This window comes from Capra hircus, chromosome 20 (genome assembly GCF_001704415.2).
Source record: "Capra hircus breed San Clemente chromosome 20, ASM170441v1, whole genome shotgun sequence".
NCBI lineage: Eukaryota > Metazoa > Chordata > Mammalia > Artiodactyla > Bovidae > Capra > Capra hircus.
Window position 1 is genome coordinate 38,496,377 of NC_030827.1, and position 21,772 is coordinate 38,518,148.

The 21,772-nt window shown below is 38.5% G+C and overlaps 1 protein-coding gene across 1 annotated transcript in view; it reads right to left on the reverse strand.

Moving 5' to 3' along the window:
• The window catches only part of SPEF2 (sperm flagellar 2), a 199,850-nt gene that overhangs the window by 157,838 nt on the left and 20,240 nt on the right, over window positions 1-21,772 (reverse strand). Inside the window, exons 4-7 of the mRNA XM_018065771.1 lie at window positions 20,730-20,870; window positions 19,144-19,208; window positions 14,733-14,919; window positions 2,618-2,806 (exon numbers count right to left, since the gene is read on the reverse strand). Coding sequence (XP_017921260.1) covers window positions 2,618-2,806; window positions 14,733-14,919; window positions 19,144-19,208; window positions 20,730-20,870 — 582 coding nt within the window. The remainder of the gene's footprint in view (window positions 1-2,617; window positions 2,807-14,732; window positions 14,920-19,143; window positions 19,209-20,729; window positions 20,871-21,772) is intronic.

Here is a 21,772-nt window from a genome sequence, read left to right on the forward strand (position 1 = left end):
GCTCTGGCTTCTCCACCAAGCTGTGCAACTTTGAGCTTTCTAAGTTTCATTTTCCTGACGTGTGATATGTAGACACGAGCAGTGTCCACTGCCAATGATGCTGTGAGAATGATAATGCATGAGATGTACACAACTCAGTGCTGGACTCAAAGTGAATACTCACAAGTGGTAAACACTATTGCAAAGAATTATTGATAATAATAGCAGGTGGCACTGAAATTTGAAACCAGGAACTGTTTTAATTAAAATAGAATTGATGCCCAGGTGCCTTCAAAAAAGAGATCAGCATATTTAACTTAAAAGCAAAACCAACCCCTGATGAGAAACATGAAGTTCTCTCTCTCTTTCTTCCTTTCCTCCCCACTCCCTACTTAGGCACCCGCCACTCCTACTGCAGAAGGTAATACATTCAAACTGTGAAAACAAGTTATCTCAGAGGGAAGGGTGCTGTGGAGGCAGATACCTCAGCTTTGGGAAAAAGTAATCACGTAAGAGAAAGGGATGTGACTTCTTCTTCTTCTTTTTTTTTTTTCCAGGAGATTCAGAGCTTCACAATTCTGACCACTGAGGCTCTGGGAGACCGAGTGTCTCAATCCTCTGAAGTGAGTTCAAGCCAGGTAAGGAGAGAACAGGTCATGCTGCTCACCATAGTGAGAGCAGTCCTGCTCCATGAGACTAGGGCTTTGCTATTCTGCACAGAATTAACTAGGCTTGTGAAAAAAATATATTTAGTAAATAGGCACTTATTTCTCATGTAAGCAAATGCTGCAGAATCCATTCAAGTTTACTCTCGTCAAAGAGGAGAAAACAAACAATCCTCCAGATAATTCACCCCTTGAAGACACTTGAGATTATGCAGATCTAATACAGGGAATATGGCTCCCTGCCCTCCTCCTAACGTTTCGGCTATATCTGTTCTACAAAGGCAAAAGCACTGGTCAGTTTCTTGACTCTGGGGAATATAGTACTTTCCAAATGGTATTTCTCTCTCTCTTTTTTTTTTATTTTGGGTGCAGTACTCAACAAAACATTGTATTTACAGCATAACAGCATACAATTCTGCATACTCTACATGAAGAATCCATTTCCTACAGAACCCTTAATAACATAAAAAAGGCAAAGTTTCCGTTATCGGAGGAATAATGTTTTCCCCAGAGGAAAGACAGTCTAATCTCATGTGATGATACAGAAGAACACCCAAAGACAGCATATTCCAGATACTCTTTTTTTTTTTTCCTTAAGAAGCACACAAAACACAAGTCTTGCTACATTTTTGTGCTGAACACAGACTATCTTTAAGGGTATGATTCCCTTAATCTGAAAGACCATTATGATTACATTTAAATCTGGCTCCAAACTAGCTTTTTAAAATTGCCTAACTTTGACACAAGCTACAATTCATTTTCATGAAATATCACAGTGGAAACCATGATCAGCATGGTTTATAAAGCATATTTATATTGATTTATACATGAAGCATTACCTTCCTATTTTCTGTAAGGTTTTCTCTTCTGCACAGCCTGGTTTTATGAATAGTTTATGACAGTAAAGACAAGCTATCTAAAATGCTTCCCATGTGAGTTTTACACTTCTTCAATCAAATCTGGATTAATGGATTGTATACATGTGAAACAACCTCAATAGGAAAAAATAAGAAGTGATCCATATAAACACCTTGATAATATAAATATATTTTGGTTATTAAAAATAATACATATAAAAATAAGGAAGATGCTAATATATCAAATAACTAAAAGAGTAGATACTTTGACTTTCAGAGCTATATAGGACCTCAACACAATGATATCATGTTGGCCAAGAGCATACCTGGCACCCATATCTTGGCTCTGTAACCATTCTCAACTACAATGAACCAGGGTCCCCTGTAAAAATGGCTTGTTCTAGTTCTGAGGAAAAAAGACTACAATATGGGCATGGGAAATCTTGTTTTACCAGAAAGCAAGGTATTGCTTATTAAAGACTCACGGTATTTTATAAAAAGGAGACAGCTTGAAAATGCTCCCATTTCCTGAGAACAGTATTCACCTAGAATAATGAACACTAATAACATCCCAGTAAACTCAGTGGATTTTAAAGAAAAAGAAAGTCCTTTATGCATCTAAAAAACATGAAACTTAGATTATCTTTCTTTTTTTTTTGAACAGCAACACTTTATACCTGAAGAAAATGGAATAAAGTGTTTAAGATAGTCAAGGGAAGAAAATATATATGCAGGGCAAAACTGACTCGTATAAAAGGCACATATTGTTATCAATACACAAGCACTCAGGGAATAGTATTCTCATGAGCAATTCTTGAAGAATCTACTGGAGACCTTCAAACAACCAAAAAGATCAGAGAGATGTGGATACAAGGACTGGTGGTGAGTGTGAAATATTTGAAGAACCAAGACTGAAGGGACAGAGTATAGTATGCGGATTTTATGTGCACCATTGGTGTAGCTGTACAAAAATAAAAACAGGGAGATAATAGAGAGATCATATAAAAAAACTGACTCATGAAATGATTGGCACCTAAATGGAGCCCTGTTTACCTTGATGTGGTAGAAAGGATCAAAAGAAACCTTAGAAGGATTGCTAAGGAGGGTATTGTTTACCGCTTCTCGATCAAGAGCATCCTGGAAGTCTTTAAGCCGTCTTTCCTCATATTGTTTTTCTCTGAAAATTCTGTTTTGCCATAAAACTTCCTTTTCGTGCCTAACGTGCATGAGCTGCACAGCGATCCTGCGTTCCTGCTGGGACTGTCGCATCAGCCGGTTGATCAACTGCTCCTCCCGATAAGCCTCCTGGAAACACCATTGCAAGAGCCAGTCATTTGTCAAGGCCATGTCCACTTTTGCTCAGCCCACTGAGCTGAGAAGCTTACACACACATCATGTGTAAAAGGCATAGTATTCACCTGCGTCAGTTTTTGCCATTTGATTTCAAGTCAAACATGGCAAAAAATTCAAGCTATAAAAATGAAAATTTCCACCAAAGGTTGTATAACCAGAAGCATATGGTCTTGCAACTCAGTCATCTTAAATGAATGATTACTTCCGTTAAAATCTGATCAAAAATAATTTAGGTAATTGTTTTCAAGGTTTTATAAACAAAGGGTAACTCTCAAATTATAAGTATCTTTTCAGAAACTTGGAATTGTGCTGTACACACTCAACATAAATACTAGATATTGTCTGGCTGAGAATGGCAGATCTGATAAGTTCCCGGCAGGGCCATCTCAATTTCTACGTGCTAGGATGGGGAGACTGGAGAAGAGGCTAAGAGGAAATGACCTACAGTTTACCTTAGAAAATTCGAGAGTGGTTGTAACCTGAGAGAGAAACTAGATGCACTCGTCCCTTGGCTATCTTTAGAGAAAGAAGGGGAACAAGCATTAACAGTGGAAGAAGCATTAAACTGGCAATCGGAGGCCCTGGCCATTGTAGCTCCACCTCTACCACTGATTGGCTGTGCGGCCTTGGGATTATTTCAGGGATTATTTCTTGACAGGTGAAAGGAGGGGTTTGGGTAGAAGATGGTCTCCAAGGCACCTCTAAGTTCTCTCAGTCTGTCTAAACAGAGACACCGTGTGGAAGAAGGAGGTAATTAAACTTCCCCAGGGGGAAGACTTGGAAGAATATCTACATGTTGGAGTTGTCTATTTAACACTAGATGGTAAAGAATCTGCCTGTAAAGCAGGAGACCTGGGTTCAATCCCTGGGTTGGGAAGATTTCCCTGGAGAAGGGAATGGCAACCCACTCCAGTATTCTTGTCTGGAGAATTCCATGGACAGAGGAGCCTGGTTTGTGCAATCCATGGGATCACAAAGCGTCAGACACAACTGAGCCACTAACTCTTTCAATTTCAATCCAGTTGTTTAGGAATAAAATTGGGCATCACTAATAATACTGTTTCAGATTAAGGGAGAAATACTCTATATATTTTCAGAATCAAGATACAAACAACAACACTCTATGGAAAGTAGCAAAACTTGAACTTGGGAACTATATAAAAATGTAGATTAAATAAAAGTTCAATTGAAAATAAACATAAAAATTTTTTTCTATTAGTAACATATCAAATAAAAAATAAAGTCATGAACAACTTTGAAACTGGTTTCATCTAGTTATAACATTCTAGAAGTTTTAACATTAATCATTTGTTGCCTATGTTGCCAGCGGAGGTGAGGCAGAATGTAAAAATGACCATAGGTTCTTCAGCTTTCTTCATCCACAGCCTTGCCGTGGATGCAAGCATTGCAGATATTCCCATCAAAAAGTAGAATCTATTTCTCCACTTCTTAAATGGGTAGGGGGTGGCCTCTGACTTGAACTGGCCAATGGGACATTAGTGAACACAAAATAAAATGAAACAAAACACTTGGGGTCTGAATTTAATTCTCCTGTGAGAATTAATTCTCCTCTGTCACTGTTACCACATTTTTTGCTTAGTTAGAAAATGAGAAACCATAGATGGAGAGATACCAACCTTCTCAGTTGGAACTGATGAAACTCTCCCAAGTCAGCCAGCCTCAGACAGCCTCTGAGACAGGACAGGTAAGACCAGCAGAAGGCACACAGCTGATCCCTGCCCAAGATACCTACCACATCTGAGGGTGGTTTGTGATAGCACAGTCACAGCCATATTTATTAAAAGTATAGCCTTGATTTATTATTCCAAGTGAATTCTATACTTAATGTGGAATATATTTGGCTGTATTTATATGGCAAGGCAATTTGGTTGTTGAGATGAGAGCTGGTCATTCTGATCCTTATAAGAACTGAGCTGGTCAGATAGGTCTTGGCTATTGCTTAGATGACAACATATTGTGATTAAAAAAGAAAGGAAAATTACTGTTGAATGGCTGAGTCAATGTTACATATATAAAGCTTCAGTATGAAGAACCATCAACTGTATTAGGACTTGTACTAAAAAATTGAGTGGAAAGGAAGATTTTTTTTTGTTCCATTGTACAAGTAGTTAATGTTTTAGAAATAGACTTTTCCTCAAAATTTCATTAGAATGTGGGACACATTTTCTCACAGAAAGAATATATGTTATGCTTAGGTGTTCAGGGAAGCCTACAGAAGTCTGTTTAACCCATAATGTACATGAAATAGTCTACATCTGCAATGAATAAAATAGAAAATAATAGAAGTCACATTTCTCTTTTAACTATATATAATTATATTTGGGGAAGATTTATACAGATACACAATCCAAAACATGCTCAGTTTGATTGTCAAGACCTCTGCCTTTCCCATGAGTTGGAGCTAGGAGCTAACTCTGGTGAATATCATTGCTTTAATTCTCTAAATATGCCCAAGTAGCTCTCTTGAAGCATAGTGGCTTCACCAAACACAGAGAAGAAGCAGCGCAGAGATGGAGTTCCTTTAGTGGAAATATTAGTCAGAGAACCAACTTTCTTCATTGTCCCTTAGGTTGCTAGATCCCTGAACAGATCTCTAGCTAGAGACTGAAAAAATCGAAGCTGTGAACATTCTGGTAGAAAGTGACGGAAGCCAGAAAGCATTTATTCACCCAGTTTTCTAAGTAACATCTCTAAGTAACACTTTCTAAGTAAATGTCAGTCCTGAATTACAAGCAAAAAAGTAGAAAGAAAAAACCTAGCAGCCAACACACAGCTGTTTTATAATATAAATGAAAATGTGTTCAAAATCTCACTGCTTGTTAATGAAATGTGAAATAGGTAGTTATTTTAAAATCTACCTTTTAATCATCTGATTTTCATAACCTGTAATTCATCTAATGAAAAGAGTGACTATCAAGGTGGCTGAGTAAAAATATTAATAAATGTGAATTCAAAGTAAGAAATTACCTTTCAGCACAAAGAGATGGCAGAGTTATTCTTTGAATTTTTCACTAAGAAAGGAGTGACTCTATCAGAGTGACTCTGATACTGGATAAGCAGTATTACTTCTTCATATGTATATGAAGCCTGGATTTCTCTTAAGGTAACAGAATACCACTGAGTGGATCAGATGTAATTAGGTGAATAAAAGAAGTGCCTTCAAATGGTCTTTCATATTTCAGACCCACAGATTTGTCCTACTTACATTCACAATCTGAATCACCTTGCTCCCTGTCTGTTCTTCCTACCATCTTCTGTATCATAGCTAATGACTCCTCCACGCACTCGGCTGCCCACGCCAGACACCTGGCTTCTCATCCCACTTTTCACTCCTCCATGTCTAATGAGTCAGTTATTCTCATTGATTTTACTTCTCTAATAACTCCTGAAGGCACTCCTGTCTATCACTACAGCCACTACCCTAAATGTAAACTGGAATAATTCCTTACCTGGATTACAGAAACAGCTATAACTTGGTCACCCCTCCTGCCATCTATTTTTAAAAGTGAAGCCAGACTGACCTTCCTAAATGTCAGTCTGGCCTTGTCACTCTTGTTCCCCTTTGCACTCAGGATAAAGTATCCTATTTCCCTCTTTGCAGCTTATAAGGCCTCTGATGGCTTGGCCTCTGGGGACTCCTGCCAGGTAACATTTAATTTGCTAAAAGCCCTGAGCCATCCATGCAATATTCTCTCTGAAGACACACTTTACCTTCCACCATCTCTACCTCTGCTGGAAACTAACTCCTCACACTATACCCAGAACCACCACCACTTTCAACTGTCTAACTTCAACCCTCCCTCATGCTTCTGTGCTCTCCTACTCTAGAAAAAGTCTCTGAGGCAGGACAGAGCTGGACTTCCCTCTCCTCACTTTCATTGCACCTCCACACTCCAATGTAGTTGGTTGTTTACAGATCCCCCTCAAACAGCAAGCTCTGTGAGAGCACGTTTCTTCTTATTCTTGTTCACTGTTCTATCCTAGGCCTAGGACAAGTTCGCAGAGCATAGAAGAGATCCAGTAAATATGTGTACAATGTAAGAGTTGATCAGTGATTCTCAATCCATAGCTGAATCAAATCACCTAGTTCAGTTCAGCTCAGTCGCTCAGTCATGTCCGACTCTTTGTGACCCCATGAATCGCAGCATGCCAGGCCTCCCTGTCTATCACCAACTCCCGGAGTTCACCCAAACTCATGTCCATAGAGTCAGTGATGCCATCCAGCCATCTCATCCTTGGTCGTCCCCTTCTCCTCCTGCCCCCAATCCCTCCCAACATCAAACTCTTTTCCAATGAGTCAACTCTTCACATGAGATATACAAAGTACTGGAGTTTTAGCTTTAGCATCATTTCTTCCAAAGAAATCCCAGGGTTGATCTCCTTCAGAATGGACTGGTTAGATCTCCTTGCAGTCCAAGGGACTCTCAAGAGTCTTCTCCAACACCACAGTTCAAAAGCATCAATTTTTCGGTGCTCAGCCTTCTTCACAGTCCAACTCTCACATCCACAGATGACTACTGGAAAAATCATAGCCTTGACTAGATGGACCTTAGCCAGCAAAGTAATGTCTCTGCTTTTGAATATGCTATCTAGGTTGGTCATAACCTTTATTTCAAGGAGTAAGCGTCTTTTAATTTCATGGCTGCAGTCACCATCTGCAGTGATTTTGGAGCCCAAAAATATAAAGTCTGACACTGTTTCCACGGTTTCCCCATCTATTTCCCATGAAGTGATAGGACCAGATGCCATGATCTTCGTTTTCTGAATGTTGAGCTTTAAGCCAACTTTTTCACTCTCCTCTTTCACTTTCATCAAGAGGCTTTTTAGTTCCTCTTCACTTTTTGCCATAAGTGTGGTGTCATCTGCATATCTGAGGTTATTGATATTTCTCCCGGCAATCTTGTTTCCAGCTTGTGCTTCTTCCAGCCTGACATTTTGCATGATGTAGTATGCATATAAGTTTCATAAGCAGGGTGACAATATACAGCCTTGACGTACTCCTTTTCCTATTTGGAACCAGTCTGTTGTTCCATGTCCAGTTCTAACTGTTGCTTCCTGACCTGCATATAGGTTTCTCAAGAGGCAGGTCAGGTGGTCTGGTATTCCCTTCTCTTAAAGAATTTTCCAGTTTATTGTGATCCACACAGTCAAAGGCTTTGGCATAGTCAATAAAGCAGAAATAGATATTTTTCTGGAACTCTCTTGCTTTTTCCAGGATCCAGCAGATGTTGGCAATTTGATCTCTGGTTCATCTGCCTCTTCTAAAACCAGCTTGAACATCTGGAAGTTCAAGGTTCAAGTATTGCTGAAGCCTGGCTTGGAGAATTTTGAACATTACTAGCATGTGAGATGAGTGCAATTGTGCGGTAGTTTGAGCATTCTTTGGCGTTGCCTTTCTTTGGAATTGGAATGAAAACTGACCTTTTCCAGTCCTGTGGCCACTGCTGAGTTTTCCAAATTTGCTGGCATATTGAGTGCAGCACTTTCACAGCATCATCTTTCAGGATTTGAAATAGCTCAACTGGAATTCCATCACCTCAACTAGCTTTGTTTGTAGTGATGAAGAAGATATAAATAAATAAAAAGTTGCTCATGGATTTGAAAAACTAATAACGTTGAAATGTTCACAATACCTAAAGTGATCTACAGATACAATGCAATTCCTAACCAAATTCCAATGGCATTTTTCACAGAAATACAAAAACAATCCTAACATTCATTTGGAGCCAGAAAAGACTCCAAAGAGCCAAACCAGTTTTGAGTAAGAAGAATATCAAGCTTCCTGATTTCAAAATAAATTACAAAGCTTCAGTACTCCAAGGCTACACAATGGAGGAAGGATGTCTCTATAACCCATGGTTCTGGGAAAACTGGATATCCACATGCAATAGAATGGTACTATACCCTCATTTCATACCATGTATAAAAATCAATTCAAAATGGTTTAGAGACTTACACATAAGATCAAAAACTATAAAACTAACAGAAGCATAATATAGGGAAAAACACATCCTGACATTGGTCTAGGCAATTAATTTTTTAATCTGACCCTAAAAGCACAGGCAACAAAAGTAAAAATAGATATATGGATTTGGATATTAAAAAAGAAAAAACTTTGCAGAGCAAAGTAGACAATTAAAAGAGTGAAGAGGCAACCTACAAGATAGGGGAGATTACTATTTGCAAACCATACATGTTGGCTAATATCCAAAATATACAATGAACTCAAACAACTCACTAGCCAAAAACCAAATGGCTGGATTTAAAAATGGTCAAAGGACCTGAAAAGACATTTCTTAAAAGAAGACAAACAAATGGCTAACAGGTATATGGAAAGGTGATCAACATTCCTAATCATCAGATGATGCAAATAAAAAACATCTGTTAGAATAAGTTCAGTTTAGTTGCCAGGTCGTGTCTAACTCTTTGCGACCCAAAGGACTGCAGCGCACCAGGCTTCCCTGTCCATCACCAACGCCTGGGGCTTGCTCAAATTCATGTCCATCGACTCAGTGATGCCATCCAACCATCTCATCCTCTGTCATCCCCCTCTCTTCTTGCCTTCAATCTTTCCCAGCATCAGGGTCTGTTACAAGGAGTCAGTTCTTCACATCAGATGGCCAAAGTACTGGAGTTTCAGCTTCGCATCAGTCCTTCCAATGAATATTCAGGACTGATTTCCTTTAGGATGGACTGGTTGGATCTCCTTGCAGTCCAAGGACTCTCAAGAGTCTTCTCCAAAACCACACTTCAAAAGCATCAATTCTTCCGCGCTCTGCATTCTACATAGTCCAACTCTCACATCCATACACGACTACTGGAAAAACCACAGCTTTGACCAGACAGACCTCTGGGAGTAAAGTAATGTCTCTGCTTTTTCATATGCTATCTATATTTATCATAGCTTTTCTTCCAAGGAGCAAGGGTCTTTTAATTTCACGGCTGTAGTCACCATCTGCAGTGATCTTCAGTTCAGTTCAGTTCAGTTGCTCAGTCATCCCTGAATCTTTGCGACCCCATGAATCATAGCACACCAGGCCTCCATGTCCATCACCAACTCCCAGAGTTCACTCAGACTCATGTCTATCGAGTCGATAATGCCATCCAGCCATCTCATCCTCTGTCGTCCCCTTCTCTTCCTGACCCCAATCCCTCCTAGCATCAGGGTCTTTTCCAATGAGTCAACCCTTTGCATGAGGTGGCCAAAGTATTGGAGTTTCAGCTATAGCATCAGTCCTTCCAGTGAACACCCAGGACTGATCTCCTTTAGGATGCACTGGTTGGATTTCCTTGCACTCCAAGACTCAAGAGTCTTCTCCAACATCACAGTTCAAAAGTATCAGTTTTTTGGTGCTCAGCTTTCTTCACAGTCCACCTCTCACATCCATACATGACCACTGGAAAAACCATAAGCCTTGACTAGATGGACCTTTGTTGGGAAAGTAATGTCTCTGCTTTTTAATATGCTGTCTAGGTTGGTCATAACTTTCCTTCCAAGGAGTAAGCGTCTTTTAGTTTCATGGCTGCAATCACCATCTGCAGTGATTTTGGAGCCCAAAAATATAAAGTCTGACACTGTTTCCACCATTTCCCCATCTATTTCCCATAAAGTGATAGGACCAGATGCCATGATCTTCGTTTTCTGAATGTTGAGCTTTAAGCCAACTTTTTCATTCTCCTCTTTCACTTTCATCAAGAGGCTTTTTAGTTCCTCTTCACTTTCTGCCATAAGTGTGGTGTCATCTGCATATCTGAGGTTATTGATATTTCTCCCGGCAATCTTGAGTCCAGCTTGCGCTTTTTCCAGCCCAGCGTTTCTCATGATGTACTCTGCATATAAGTTTCATAAGCAGGGTGACAATATACAGCCTTGACATGCTCCTTTTCCTATTTGGAACCAGTCTGTTGTTCCATGTCCAGTTCTAACTGTTGCTTCCTGAGCTGCATATAGGTTTCTCAAGAGGCAGGTCAGGTGGTCTGGGATTCCCATCTCTTTCAGAATTTTCCACAGTTTATTGCGATCCACACAGTCAAATGCTTTGGCATAGTCAATAAAGCAGAAATAGATGTTTTTCTGGAACTCTCTTGCTTTTTCCATGATCCAGCAGATGTTGGCAATTTGATCTCTGGTTCATCTGCCTCTTCTAAAACCAGCTTGAACATCTGGAAGTTCAAAGTTCAAGTATTGCTGAAGCCTGGCTTGGAGAATTTTGAGCATTAGTTTACTAGTGTGTCAGATGAGTGGAATTGTGCAGTAGTTTGAGCATTCTTTGGCATTGCCTTTCTTTGGGACTGGAATGAAAACTGACCTTTTCCAGTCCTGTGGCCACTGCTGAGTTTTCCAAATTTGCTGGCATATTGAGTGCAGCACTTTCTCAGCATCATCTTTTAGGATTTGAAATAGCTCAACTGAAATGCCATCATTTCCACCAGCTTTGTTTGTAGTCATGTTTCCTAAGGCCCACTTGACTTCACATTCCAGAATGTCTGGCTCTAGGTGAGTGATCACACCATAGTGGTTATCTGGGTCATGAAGGTCTTTTTCATATAGTTCTTCTGTGTATTGTTGCCACCTCTTCCTAATATCTTCTGCTTTTGTTAGGTCCATACCATTTCTGTCCAATTTTACTGTGCCCATCTTTGCATGAAACGTTCCCTTGGTATCTCTAATTTTCTTGAAGGGATCTTTAGTCTTTCCCATTCTATTGTTTTCCTCTCTTTTTTTTTATTTATTTATTTATTTTTTTTTTAAATTTTTTATTTTTTTTTAAATTTTAAAATCTTTAATTCTTACATGCGTTCCCAAACATGAACCCCCCTCCCACCTCCCTCCCCACAACATCTCTCTGGGTCATCCCCATGCACCAGCCCCAAGCAAGCTGCACCCTATGTCAGACATGGACTGGCGATTCAATTCTTACATGACAGTATACATGTTATAATTCCCATTCTCCCAAATCATCCCACCCTCTCCCTCTCCCTCTGAGTCCAAAAGTCTGGTATACACATCTGTGTCTTTTTTCCTGTCTTGCATACAGGGTCGTCATTGCCATCTTCCTAAATTCCATATATATGTGTTAGTATACTGTATTGGTGTTTTTCTTTCTGGCTTACTTCACTCTGTATAATTGGCTCCAGTTTCACCCATCTCATCAGAACTGATTCAAATGAATTCTTTTTAACGGCTGAGTAATACTCCATTGTGTATATGTACCACAGCTTTCTTATCCATTCATCTGCTGATGGACATCTAGGTTGTTTCCATGTCCTGGCTATTGTAAACAGTGCTGCGATGAACATTGGGGTACATGTGTCTCTTTCAATTCTGGTTTCCTCGGTGTGTATGCCCAGAAGTGGGATGGGAAGGCTTTCATATGTTTCCTTTCTATTCTTTGGAACTCTGCATTCAAATGGATATATCTTTCCTTTCCTCCTTTGCCTTTAGCTTCTCTTCTTTTCTCAGCTATTTGTAATGCCTCCTCAGACAACTATTTTTCCTTTTTGCATTTCTTTTTCTTGGGGATGGTCTGATCACTGCCTCCTGTACAATGTCATGAACCTCTGTCCATAGTTCTTCAGGCACTCTATAAGATCTAATCCCTTGAATCTATTTGTCACTTCCACTGTATAATCAGAACAGATTTGATTTAGGTGATACTTGAATGACCTAGTGATTTTCTCTACTTTCTTCAATATAAGTCTGAATTTGGCAATAAGTAGTTCATGATCTGAAGCACAGTCAGCTCCCAGCCTTGTTTTTGCTGACTGTATACAGCTTCTCCATTTTTGGCTGCAAAGAATATAATCAATCTGATTTCGGTATTGAACATAGGGTGATGTCCATGTGCATAGTCTTTCCTTGTGTTGTTGGAAGAGGGTGTTTGCTATGACCAGTGCTTTCCCTTGGCAAAACTCTGTTAGCCTTTTCTCTGCTTCATTATGTACTCCAAGGCCAATTTTGCCTGTTACTCCAGGTATCTCTTGACTTCCTACTTTGGCATTCCATTCCCCCATGATGAAAAGGACATCTTTTTTGGGTGTTAGTTCTAGAAGGTCTTGTAGGTCTTCATAGAACCATTCAGCTTCTTCTGGTTGAGGCACAGACTTGCATTACTGTGATGTTGAATGGTTTGCCTTGGAAACGAACAGAGATCATGCTGTCTATTTTGAGTTTGCACCCAAGTACTGTATTTCAGACTCTTTTTTTGACGAAGAGGGCTACTCCATTTCTTCTAAGGGATTCTTGCTCACAGTAGTAGATATAATGGTCATATGTATTAAATTCGCCCATTCCAGTATGGGCAAAGTATGTTTGAGTTCACTGATTCTTGAAATGTCGATGATCACTCTTGCCATCTCTTGCTTGAACACTTCTAATATATCTTGATTTATGGACCTAACATTCCAGGTTCCTATGCAATACTGTTCCTTACAGCATCAGACTTTACTTTCATCACCAGTCATATCCACAATTGGGCATTGTTGCAAATTACTGTTAGAATAGCTATTATCAAAAAACATAAAACAAAAATGACATAACAAGTGTTGGCAAGGCAGTGATGAAAATGGAACCCTTGTAAACTGTTGGTGGGAATGCAAACTGGTACAGCCACTGTGGAAAATAGTATAGTGCTTCCTTTAAAAATTAAAAATAGAATTATCATATGACCCTGAAATCCTACTTCTGGGTATATATCCAATGGAAATGAAAGGAGATGAAATTAGTATCTCAAAGAGATGTTTGCAACCCTATGTTCACTGCAGCACTATTCACAATGACCATGATACAGAAACAATCTAAGTGTCCATTGGTGGATGAATGGACACTTAAGTAAGTATAGATATGCATGTCACATTTTCTTTATATATAAATATTATATATATGTACACACACATAAATATATATATATGTATATATTTATATCTAGAATGAGCTTTCCAGGTGGCACTAGTGGTAAAGAACCTGCCTGCCAATGCAGGAGGCATAAGAGATGTGGATTCAATCCCTAGGTTGGGAAGATCCCCTGGAGGAGGACATGACAACTCACTGTGGCTATGGTCCATAGGGTCACAAAGAGTCAGACACAAATGAAGCGACTTAGTACACATGCATGCATATATAGAATATGATCAATCTTAAAAAAGAAGAAAATCTTATCATCTGTGATAATATGTTTAAACCTGGAGAACATTATGCCAAGAAAAATAAGCCAGACATAGAGAGACAAATATTACATAATCTTACCTAATGTGGAATCTAAAAAAGTTGAACTTACAAAAGTAGATCTTACGTATTTTCACCAAACACACACACAAAAATGGTAACATTTTTTTGTTGTTGTTAAGGTGATGGGTGTGCTAATCAGTTTGATTATGGCAATCATTTCACAATGCATACATATATCAAAACACAATTATATACTTTAAATATATACAATTTTTATTTGTCAATTATACCTCAGTAAACCTGGGACAAAAAGTTCTCTTCTCCCTCTAAAAGTAACAACAGATATACATGGTTGCCATAACTTTTAGATTCCTATTTTGTCAGCATTTTTTTACTGTGGTAAAATATATGTAATGTAAAATTTACCATTTCAACCATTTTCAAATGTACAATTCAGTGTACAATTAAGTAAATTCACAATGTTGTATAAGCATCATCAGATTTTAGATTCTTTGGTAAGTGTTTGATGTAGTTTTTTTCCTGAGTGTATTTGCTGTCATGGTGTAAAGATGAAACGCTGATTCAGAGTAGCACATGATACATACAGAAGATATACATAAGAGTGTATAAAAGACTATATTTTGTAAAAATTTCCAGCACTTTTATTTAATCAATAATGAAACATCTTACCTCTTGGGCTTCATGAGCTATTAACTGATCCATTAAGAGTCTCCGCCGTCTTTTTTCCCTTTGCTCTCGTGCAAAAGCATCTTCTTCAAGGCGTTTTTGGATTTTTTTAATGTAGTCATCATCTGAATAAGTGTTTAACAAATCAGTGGTTGTCTGGCCTGCTGTATCTAGAGAAGTCTTGGATGCACTAAAGGACAATAGTTTTTATTTAGATTTGAAAATACAACTCAATCACACACCACTACTTGTGACTATAGAGGAAGACCTCAGAGGACGGCTCCCTTGGGTGCTCTGTTCATTTATTAATACAAGCATTAAGGCAGATATTAGAACTTCAGTGTTCTATTTAAAATATAACTTATAATGTTATTCAAAAGACAGGGAAACATTATTATGGTATTCAGGGATTAAACAGACATCAATTCTCATATTGACAGAAGCGTTTTTATGAAAGCATAGTTAATTCATGTTTAACAAAGCAATAATCACACATGTTCTTTCCTAATCTGAGTATATACAGTTTTATTAAATCAAAGAGCAAACCCATTTACATAGTTGAATCAAAATTCTTAAATTATAATTAGTTCTACGTAATAATCACATATTTATGGCACAGATCATATTTTATTATAGTTCATTATTTCTATATTTGCTGCTTCCAGCTGAAGTCTGAGCACAGAAGAAAAGTATACTATTTTACTTTTCTATGTACCCATGCCTCACAGTACTGACATGTAGATGATGTTTGCTAAATTTCAAATCATATGTTAAGAAGCACTGCAAGTATATTACAATTTTTAAAAATTACACATTGAAATTCTGGTTATTTTATCAGCAGGTGCTCAACCTTTGATTGTATTCTGTCAACTGAGAGTCATTCAGCAGAAATTGTGTAGCTAGCAAAGCCTCAGGAAGATCAAAGACAAATTTTAGCTTTATTTACTAAGATTTAGTATAATTAATACTTATGAATATTAATTTATGAAATTAATATTAATTTATGAAAGTGTAGCATAACTTTTTTAGATCCTTCATCAAAATTATTATATTTTTACTTAAGTGTGGTGTTTAAAGGTCTGCCTTACATTGAGCATGGGTTAATAGGTCTCCCTTAACATTGTGTTTGGCTGCTACCAATATACTTAAGATATTGATTTTCCTTTGTTCATCAATCAGTCTAGCCAACCATACATACATACACCCATCTTCTGTCTTATGCCAATCAAGGCCTGAAGAAAGTTACATGATATTTTCTTGAATAAATATTCATTTTATGAGATGTGGGTTTCTTGAGGGCAATAATTATGTTTACTTTATATCTGTTTGCCAAGCCTCCATAGAGTTAGTCATTGTATGAGTGTGAATTATTAGTGATAGGAACCTTGGTCAAATTCATGTGTGTGTGTTAAAAAGCAGTTGTTAGAAGGAAACTAATGTAAATCTATGAATCCAAATGTCAAGTTACAGCAGCCAACAGCCTCAGAAAAGAAACAAAGGATAAAAGAGCAGGTGGCATTTACTATTTGTTTTAAAAAATAAAGAGTATATGTGGGGGAAAAGCAGCAACGGTCGTTCTTGCATTGCTCTCACTGAGCATTCACTTCATCCTTTCACAAAAGAAACGACAGACTTTGAAGTGACATCCAGGAGAAAGTGTTTGGGGAGCAGGCTTTGAAAGGGGCAGCTGCAGAAATTGCTCCTTAGGTCACCCCAAAAGATGATTTTAGTGCTTTCTGCCATCAAGTAGTGTGAAATTTCTGAAAGAGCCCAGAACATGCTTGATTCTAAGCTAAGGATTCAGAATGAACTAAAGAAGTAGTGGTCAATAACAGGGATTAAGAAAGGCCATATTGTACCAAAGCTTTTTTGTTTCTTTAAAAGTTTGCTCTAGGCCAGTGCCTCCCAGCATTTTTTTATCTGGGGGTCCATCAGAGGCAATGCCCTTTGTGAAGTGTACTGGAAGGGATTTGGAGTCACCGCTGGGGCTGCTCACAATCAGAGGTGACCGGTCCAGGGACTCCAGGGACCCCAGGCCCTATCCTTCTGCTCTGAGATGTGAGTGTGTCCATATCTTAAGGGCCCTGGTGGTAAATCTCTGGCAAGACCAAGTGGGGGTTTCTGCAGAGAAAGGACTTGAGACAGACACTGCTATTTCCCTCCCTTTTCCTTCAAAGCAGAGCCCATTTTATTCAGGGAAACAACATCCTCAGATGAAGACTACAGTTCCCAGTCTCCCATTCTGCTAGATTATGGCCATGTAACTGAATTCTGGCCAATAAGGTATATGCAGAATTGTTACGTGGGCATTCTGGGAAGGCTGGTATAAAGAACTATTTTAGATTGGAGATACCCACTTTATGCCTGGGGCTTCCCAGGTGGTGCTAGTGGTAAAGAACCCATCCGCCAATGCAAGAAACATAATGAGATGTGGGTTCAATCCCTGCATCAGAAAGATCCCCTGGAGGAGGACATGGCCACCCGATCCAGTATCCTTGCCTGGAGAATCCCATGGACAGAGGAGCCTGGCGGGGTGCAGTCCATGGGGCTGCAAAGAGTGGACATGACTGAAGCAAATTAGCATGCAAATTTGGCCTATCCTCCTTTCTGATACTGGAACATGGGTCAAATGGCCAGGGGCCTAGAAGCTATCTTACATTGCGAATGTGACTCTAAAGACAAAAGCCACATTTCAGGGCAGTGGAATGAAAGGGAAGATTCAGTCCTTGATAACCCTGGGGCAACAACACATACCCTTGGCTGCTTACATTCTAATTTCTGTTACAAGAGAGAGAAGAATGCTGCTGCTGCTGCTGCTAAGTCCCTTCAGTCGTGTCTGACTCTGTGTGACCCCATAGACGGCAGCCCACCAGGCTCCCCTGTCCCTGGGATTCTCCAGGCAAGAACACTGGAGTGCGTTGCCATTTCCTTCTCCAATGCATGAAAATGAGAAGTGAAAGTGAAGTCGCTCAGTCATGTCCGACTCTTGGCGACCCCATGGACTGCAGCCCACCAGGCTCCTCCATCCATGGGATTTTCCAGGCATGAGTACTGGAGTTGGGTGCCATTGCCTTCTCCGGAGAGAAGAATACACCCATCTAATTCAACCCCTCTGGTTTCCAGGTTTCAAAGCTACCTTAGAGGTCTAAATTCAGAACAGGCTGGGAAAGCAGTGAAGATCAGAGTGAAAGTTTGTGTGGGTATGATCTTTCAGATATTTAACCACTGACATTGTGATGACATTAATTAATCCAAATAGATGCTGATGTAGGGAGTGGAAGATGTTGGCATGCTTGGTCTTAATCCTGGTTGTTAACTGCGTGGAAATCAAGGGGTCCCAAGAAAGGAGTGGAAGGTAGAGCTACAGAGAATGCCATTCACTAAAAGTTCTTTAATATTTTAAGATGGTCATTTTGGTAGACATCATCCGTTTGTCACTCCAGAGCATGAGACTGGTGAGATGAGTGAAAGAGTTGAAAGAAATGGAGTGATTTCATGGGCCAAGGTCAGGGAGGGTGTGCTGGGGTTCAGATGGCAGCTGCAGGGGAGAGTGGGCTTGGGCTGTGGTTATTTTAGGAGTCAGGGAAGCACAGATAAACATGAGCAGGGCTTAGTGTAGGGCATCAGGAGTTTCTGCAGAAGGAAGGAGGAAAGGCAGTTAACACATACATTCTTCATTCTGCTTCATTTTCATTCACACCTGACTTCCTCACCATTTCTTCTTTCAGCTTAATCTTATTCCACTTCATTTGACTCTATTCCCTTTCTTCAGAAATATTAATATGGAACTGAAGTATATAATTTGTGTCTATTTTTCTTCCTTAATAGAGATTTATTTCCTATTCTATAAAATGTAAATGAGTAGACTTTGGATAGTTTCCATGAAAAAATGCAGAGGAATTCAAGCTGCTTCTATTTGCACAGTCCCTCATTAGTTGTTTTCTGTGAGTCAGTGACCCCTGATAGGAAACAAAAGGGGAGGAGATCTTTATCTTTAGGCAAAAGAAGCCCATTAACCAGGAGCTTTCTGTAAAGAACCCACTGAAAGTCTTAGTGATATTTTGCCAGCACTCATTCAGCAGTTCTTTATTGCTGGTCCCTGTGCTAAAGGCTGAGGATGCAAGGTGAGAGCAGCTAGAGTCTAATAAAGGCAGTACAGTAAAAAATGTAAATGAATAATAACTTGATAGCCACTTGCCTTCTTGATATTTACAAAATTGTTAATGAACAACTAATCTGAATTTTATCTCATTTATCTTCCTTAATATACTCTCTCAGTGAAGACTCTACAAAGTGAAAACATCCTTGGAATAGCTACTTCGGGTAAGCTGTTTCTAAATATTCAAAAGTTAAAGTAAAATGAACTTTTTTAAAGAAAATCAAATTTTTGATTATTAAAATAATTTTATCTCACCTTTCTTTTGCCTGGAGATCCTTTTTTATTAATGCTTCAAACTTCTTAATTTCATTGGCCACATCCTTTAAAGAAAATTCATTAATTTTTTACCTCTAAATATATTGAAACTTTTTCATTTATCAGTTTCATTCAAATTTATAAAAGTGATATATACTAATAATTCAAGCTAGTTAGGATTTCTAAATATTCTAGAATATTATTCTATTCTAATTTGTTACTTTTAGTGTAGGCTAAAGGTACCTCTGACAGTACATCAAAAGGCATTTAATAAGAAAAAAGATTATCAAAAAGTTAGGATGTGCATTTTTAATTACAATTATTTTAAATGAGAATAATTCCAGGAGTTGGTGATGGACAGGAAGGCCTAGCATGCTGCGGTCACGAGGTCGCAAAGAGTCGGATACGACTGAGCGACTGAAGTGAACTGAAGCATTTTTTGGATATAAATATTTCTTCAAAAATTATCTTGGGTGTTTTAAACACTTCTTGTGTACTCCTATGTTCACTATGAATTTGCTGTTGGAAAATTAATTTTAGCTGATCTGCCTACTGCAAATCCTTTTTCATGAACTTTAATCAAGTCAAGGAAACATAAGAAATATTTTTATTAAAATGGGGTCAGAAAAAAGCCTCTGTGGGTAATATTTTTAGACTCTAACTATAGGATTTTAATATTAAAAATTAAATGCGTTAAAATCAAATGCAATGGATTTAGACATCAGAGTGACCTGCCAATCTTTGCTTTATCAGCATTGTGAACTTGGGCAAAACATGCCAGTTTTCTGAGCCTCAGTTTTCTTATCCAAAAAATGGGGAAAGCAATACCCTACTTAGAGAGTTGTTTACAAATTCAAGACAATGTGAAGTGCCCAGCCCACAGCCTGACATATAGCAGATGATGAATAAATGGTAGCTATTTTCTTAAGTTAAAGGGGAGAATATCAATAACAATCATTATAGCAGCATGAAGTATAGATTCCAGGAATTAGTATCAAAACGTACAGATAGTACTGCTCCCCTATGAAATATAATGAGATTGTATCCTATATGGATGACTGATAATTGTAAGTAATAAAATATTTATCAATAGTATATATTAAATCTAAATATAATGAAAGCAAGCAAATTGCTTAACATTTCTAGGACTCATAGAAAGACAGTGCAACATGGGAAGGAAGTGTCCGGGAAAAGCAAATAGTAGTAATGGCACATACCTGGTATTCTGGGTACCTAGACTGGCCCCTGTTGTAAGCATGGGTGTCATGACCCATCACAACAGCACCCACTCTGGCACAGTTTGCTAGTGATCACAGAATCCACCACACAAGAGTCCACACAGGTAATTTCATTTAACAGCAGTTTGTCACCCATATCTTAAAGCTATATTCTCTGTTTCTAAACAGTTTAAATAACGGAATAAGATGGATTGGACATGCATGCAGTGCAGGTGTTTTAAATGAGTAGGGACAATGCCAGACGTAATTTGAAAAGGAAGTAGGAAGTTCAGGGAAGTTTCTCTCTTAGGGAAAGATCATCCTTTCATTAAGATAAACAGAACACAATGTTAAAGGATTATCACTTACCTCTGCCTCTTTTTTCTTTTTCATTAATTTTTGGGCGTCAAATGTTTTCAGAGTACGATTTGATGTGGGTTTAGGAATCTGTATGATAGCTGCTTGGATTTTGGCCATGATTTCATTTTGTCGTCTTTTGCTCAAGCGTTGCTAAATATTCCATATATATAAGTTTAGTTATTCAGTTTATCAGAATAATATGCAATGTAATACACTCACAGGTACACAGATATGTAAATTTTCCATTCAACTTTTCTAAACTCAGCATTAACTGATGGACTAGGTAATATTAGGAAAGAAGTATCAAAATAACTAATTCTGAAAAGTACGATACTGAAACACAGTTTGGGAGTCCCTAAATTATGCAGATAGAATGTGTCTATTTTCATTATGGGTGGTGATACTAAAAGGCTAATAAAGGTATCCCCAATATGAAAAATGAATGTAATTCTTTCCCAGTTCCTCCTTCATGACCTGCCTAATCATGGGAAGAAAAAATTTAATCCAGGACACGGTGTCTAGGAGGGCTCTCAACATCACTAATTATTAGAGAAATGCAAATCAAAACTACAATGAAGTTTATTACCTCACAGCAGTCAGAAGGGCCATAACCAGAAAGTCTCAAAACAATAAATGCTGGAGAGGGTGTGGAGAAAAGGAAACCTTCTTACACTGTTGGTGGGAATGTAAATTGGTACAGCCACTATGGAGAACAATATGGAGGCTCCTTAAAACACTAAAATAGGACTACCATATGACGCAGCAATCCTACTGCTGGGCATGACCCAGAGAAAGCCACGCACTCCAGTGTTCACGGCAGCACTATTTACAACAGCCAGTTCATGGAAGCAACCAAAATGTCCTTCAACAAAGGAATGGATAAAGAAGATGTGTTATGTATCAATATATACAATGAAATATTACTCAGTCATAAAAAAGAACAAAATTGTGTCATCTGCAGAGACTTAAATGGACCCGGAGACTGTCATACAGAGTAAAGTAAGTCAGAAAGAGAAAAAATGTTAATGCATATATGTGGAGTCTCGAAAAAT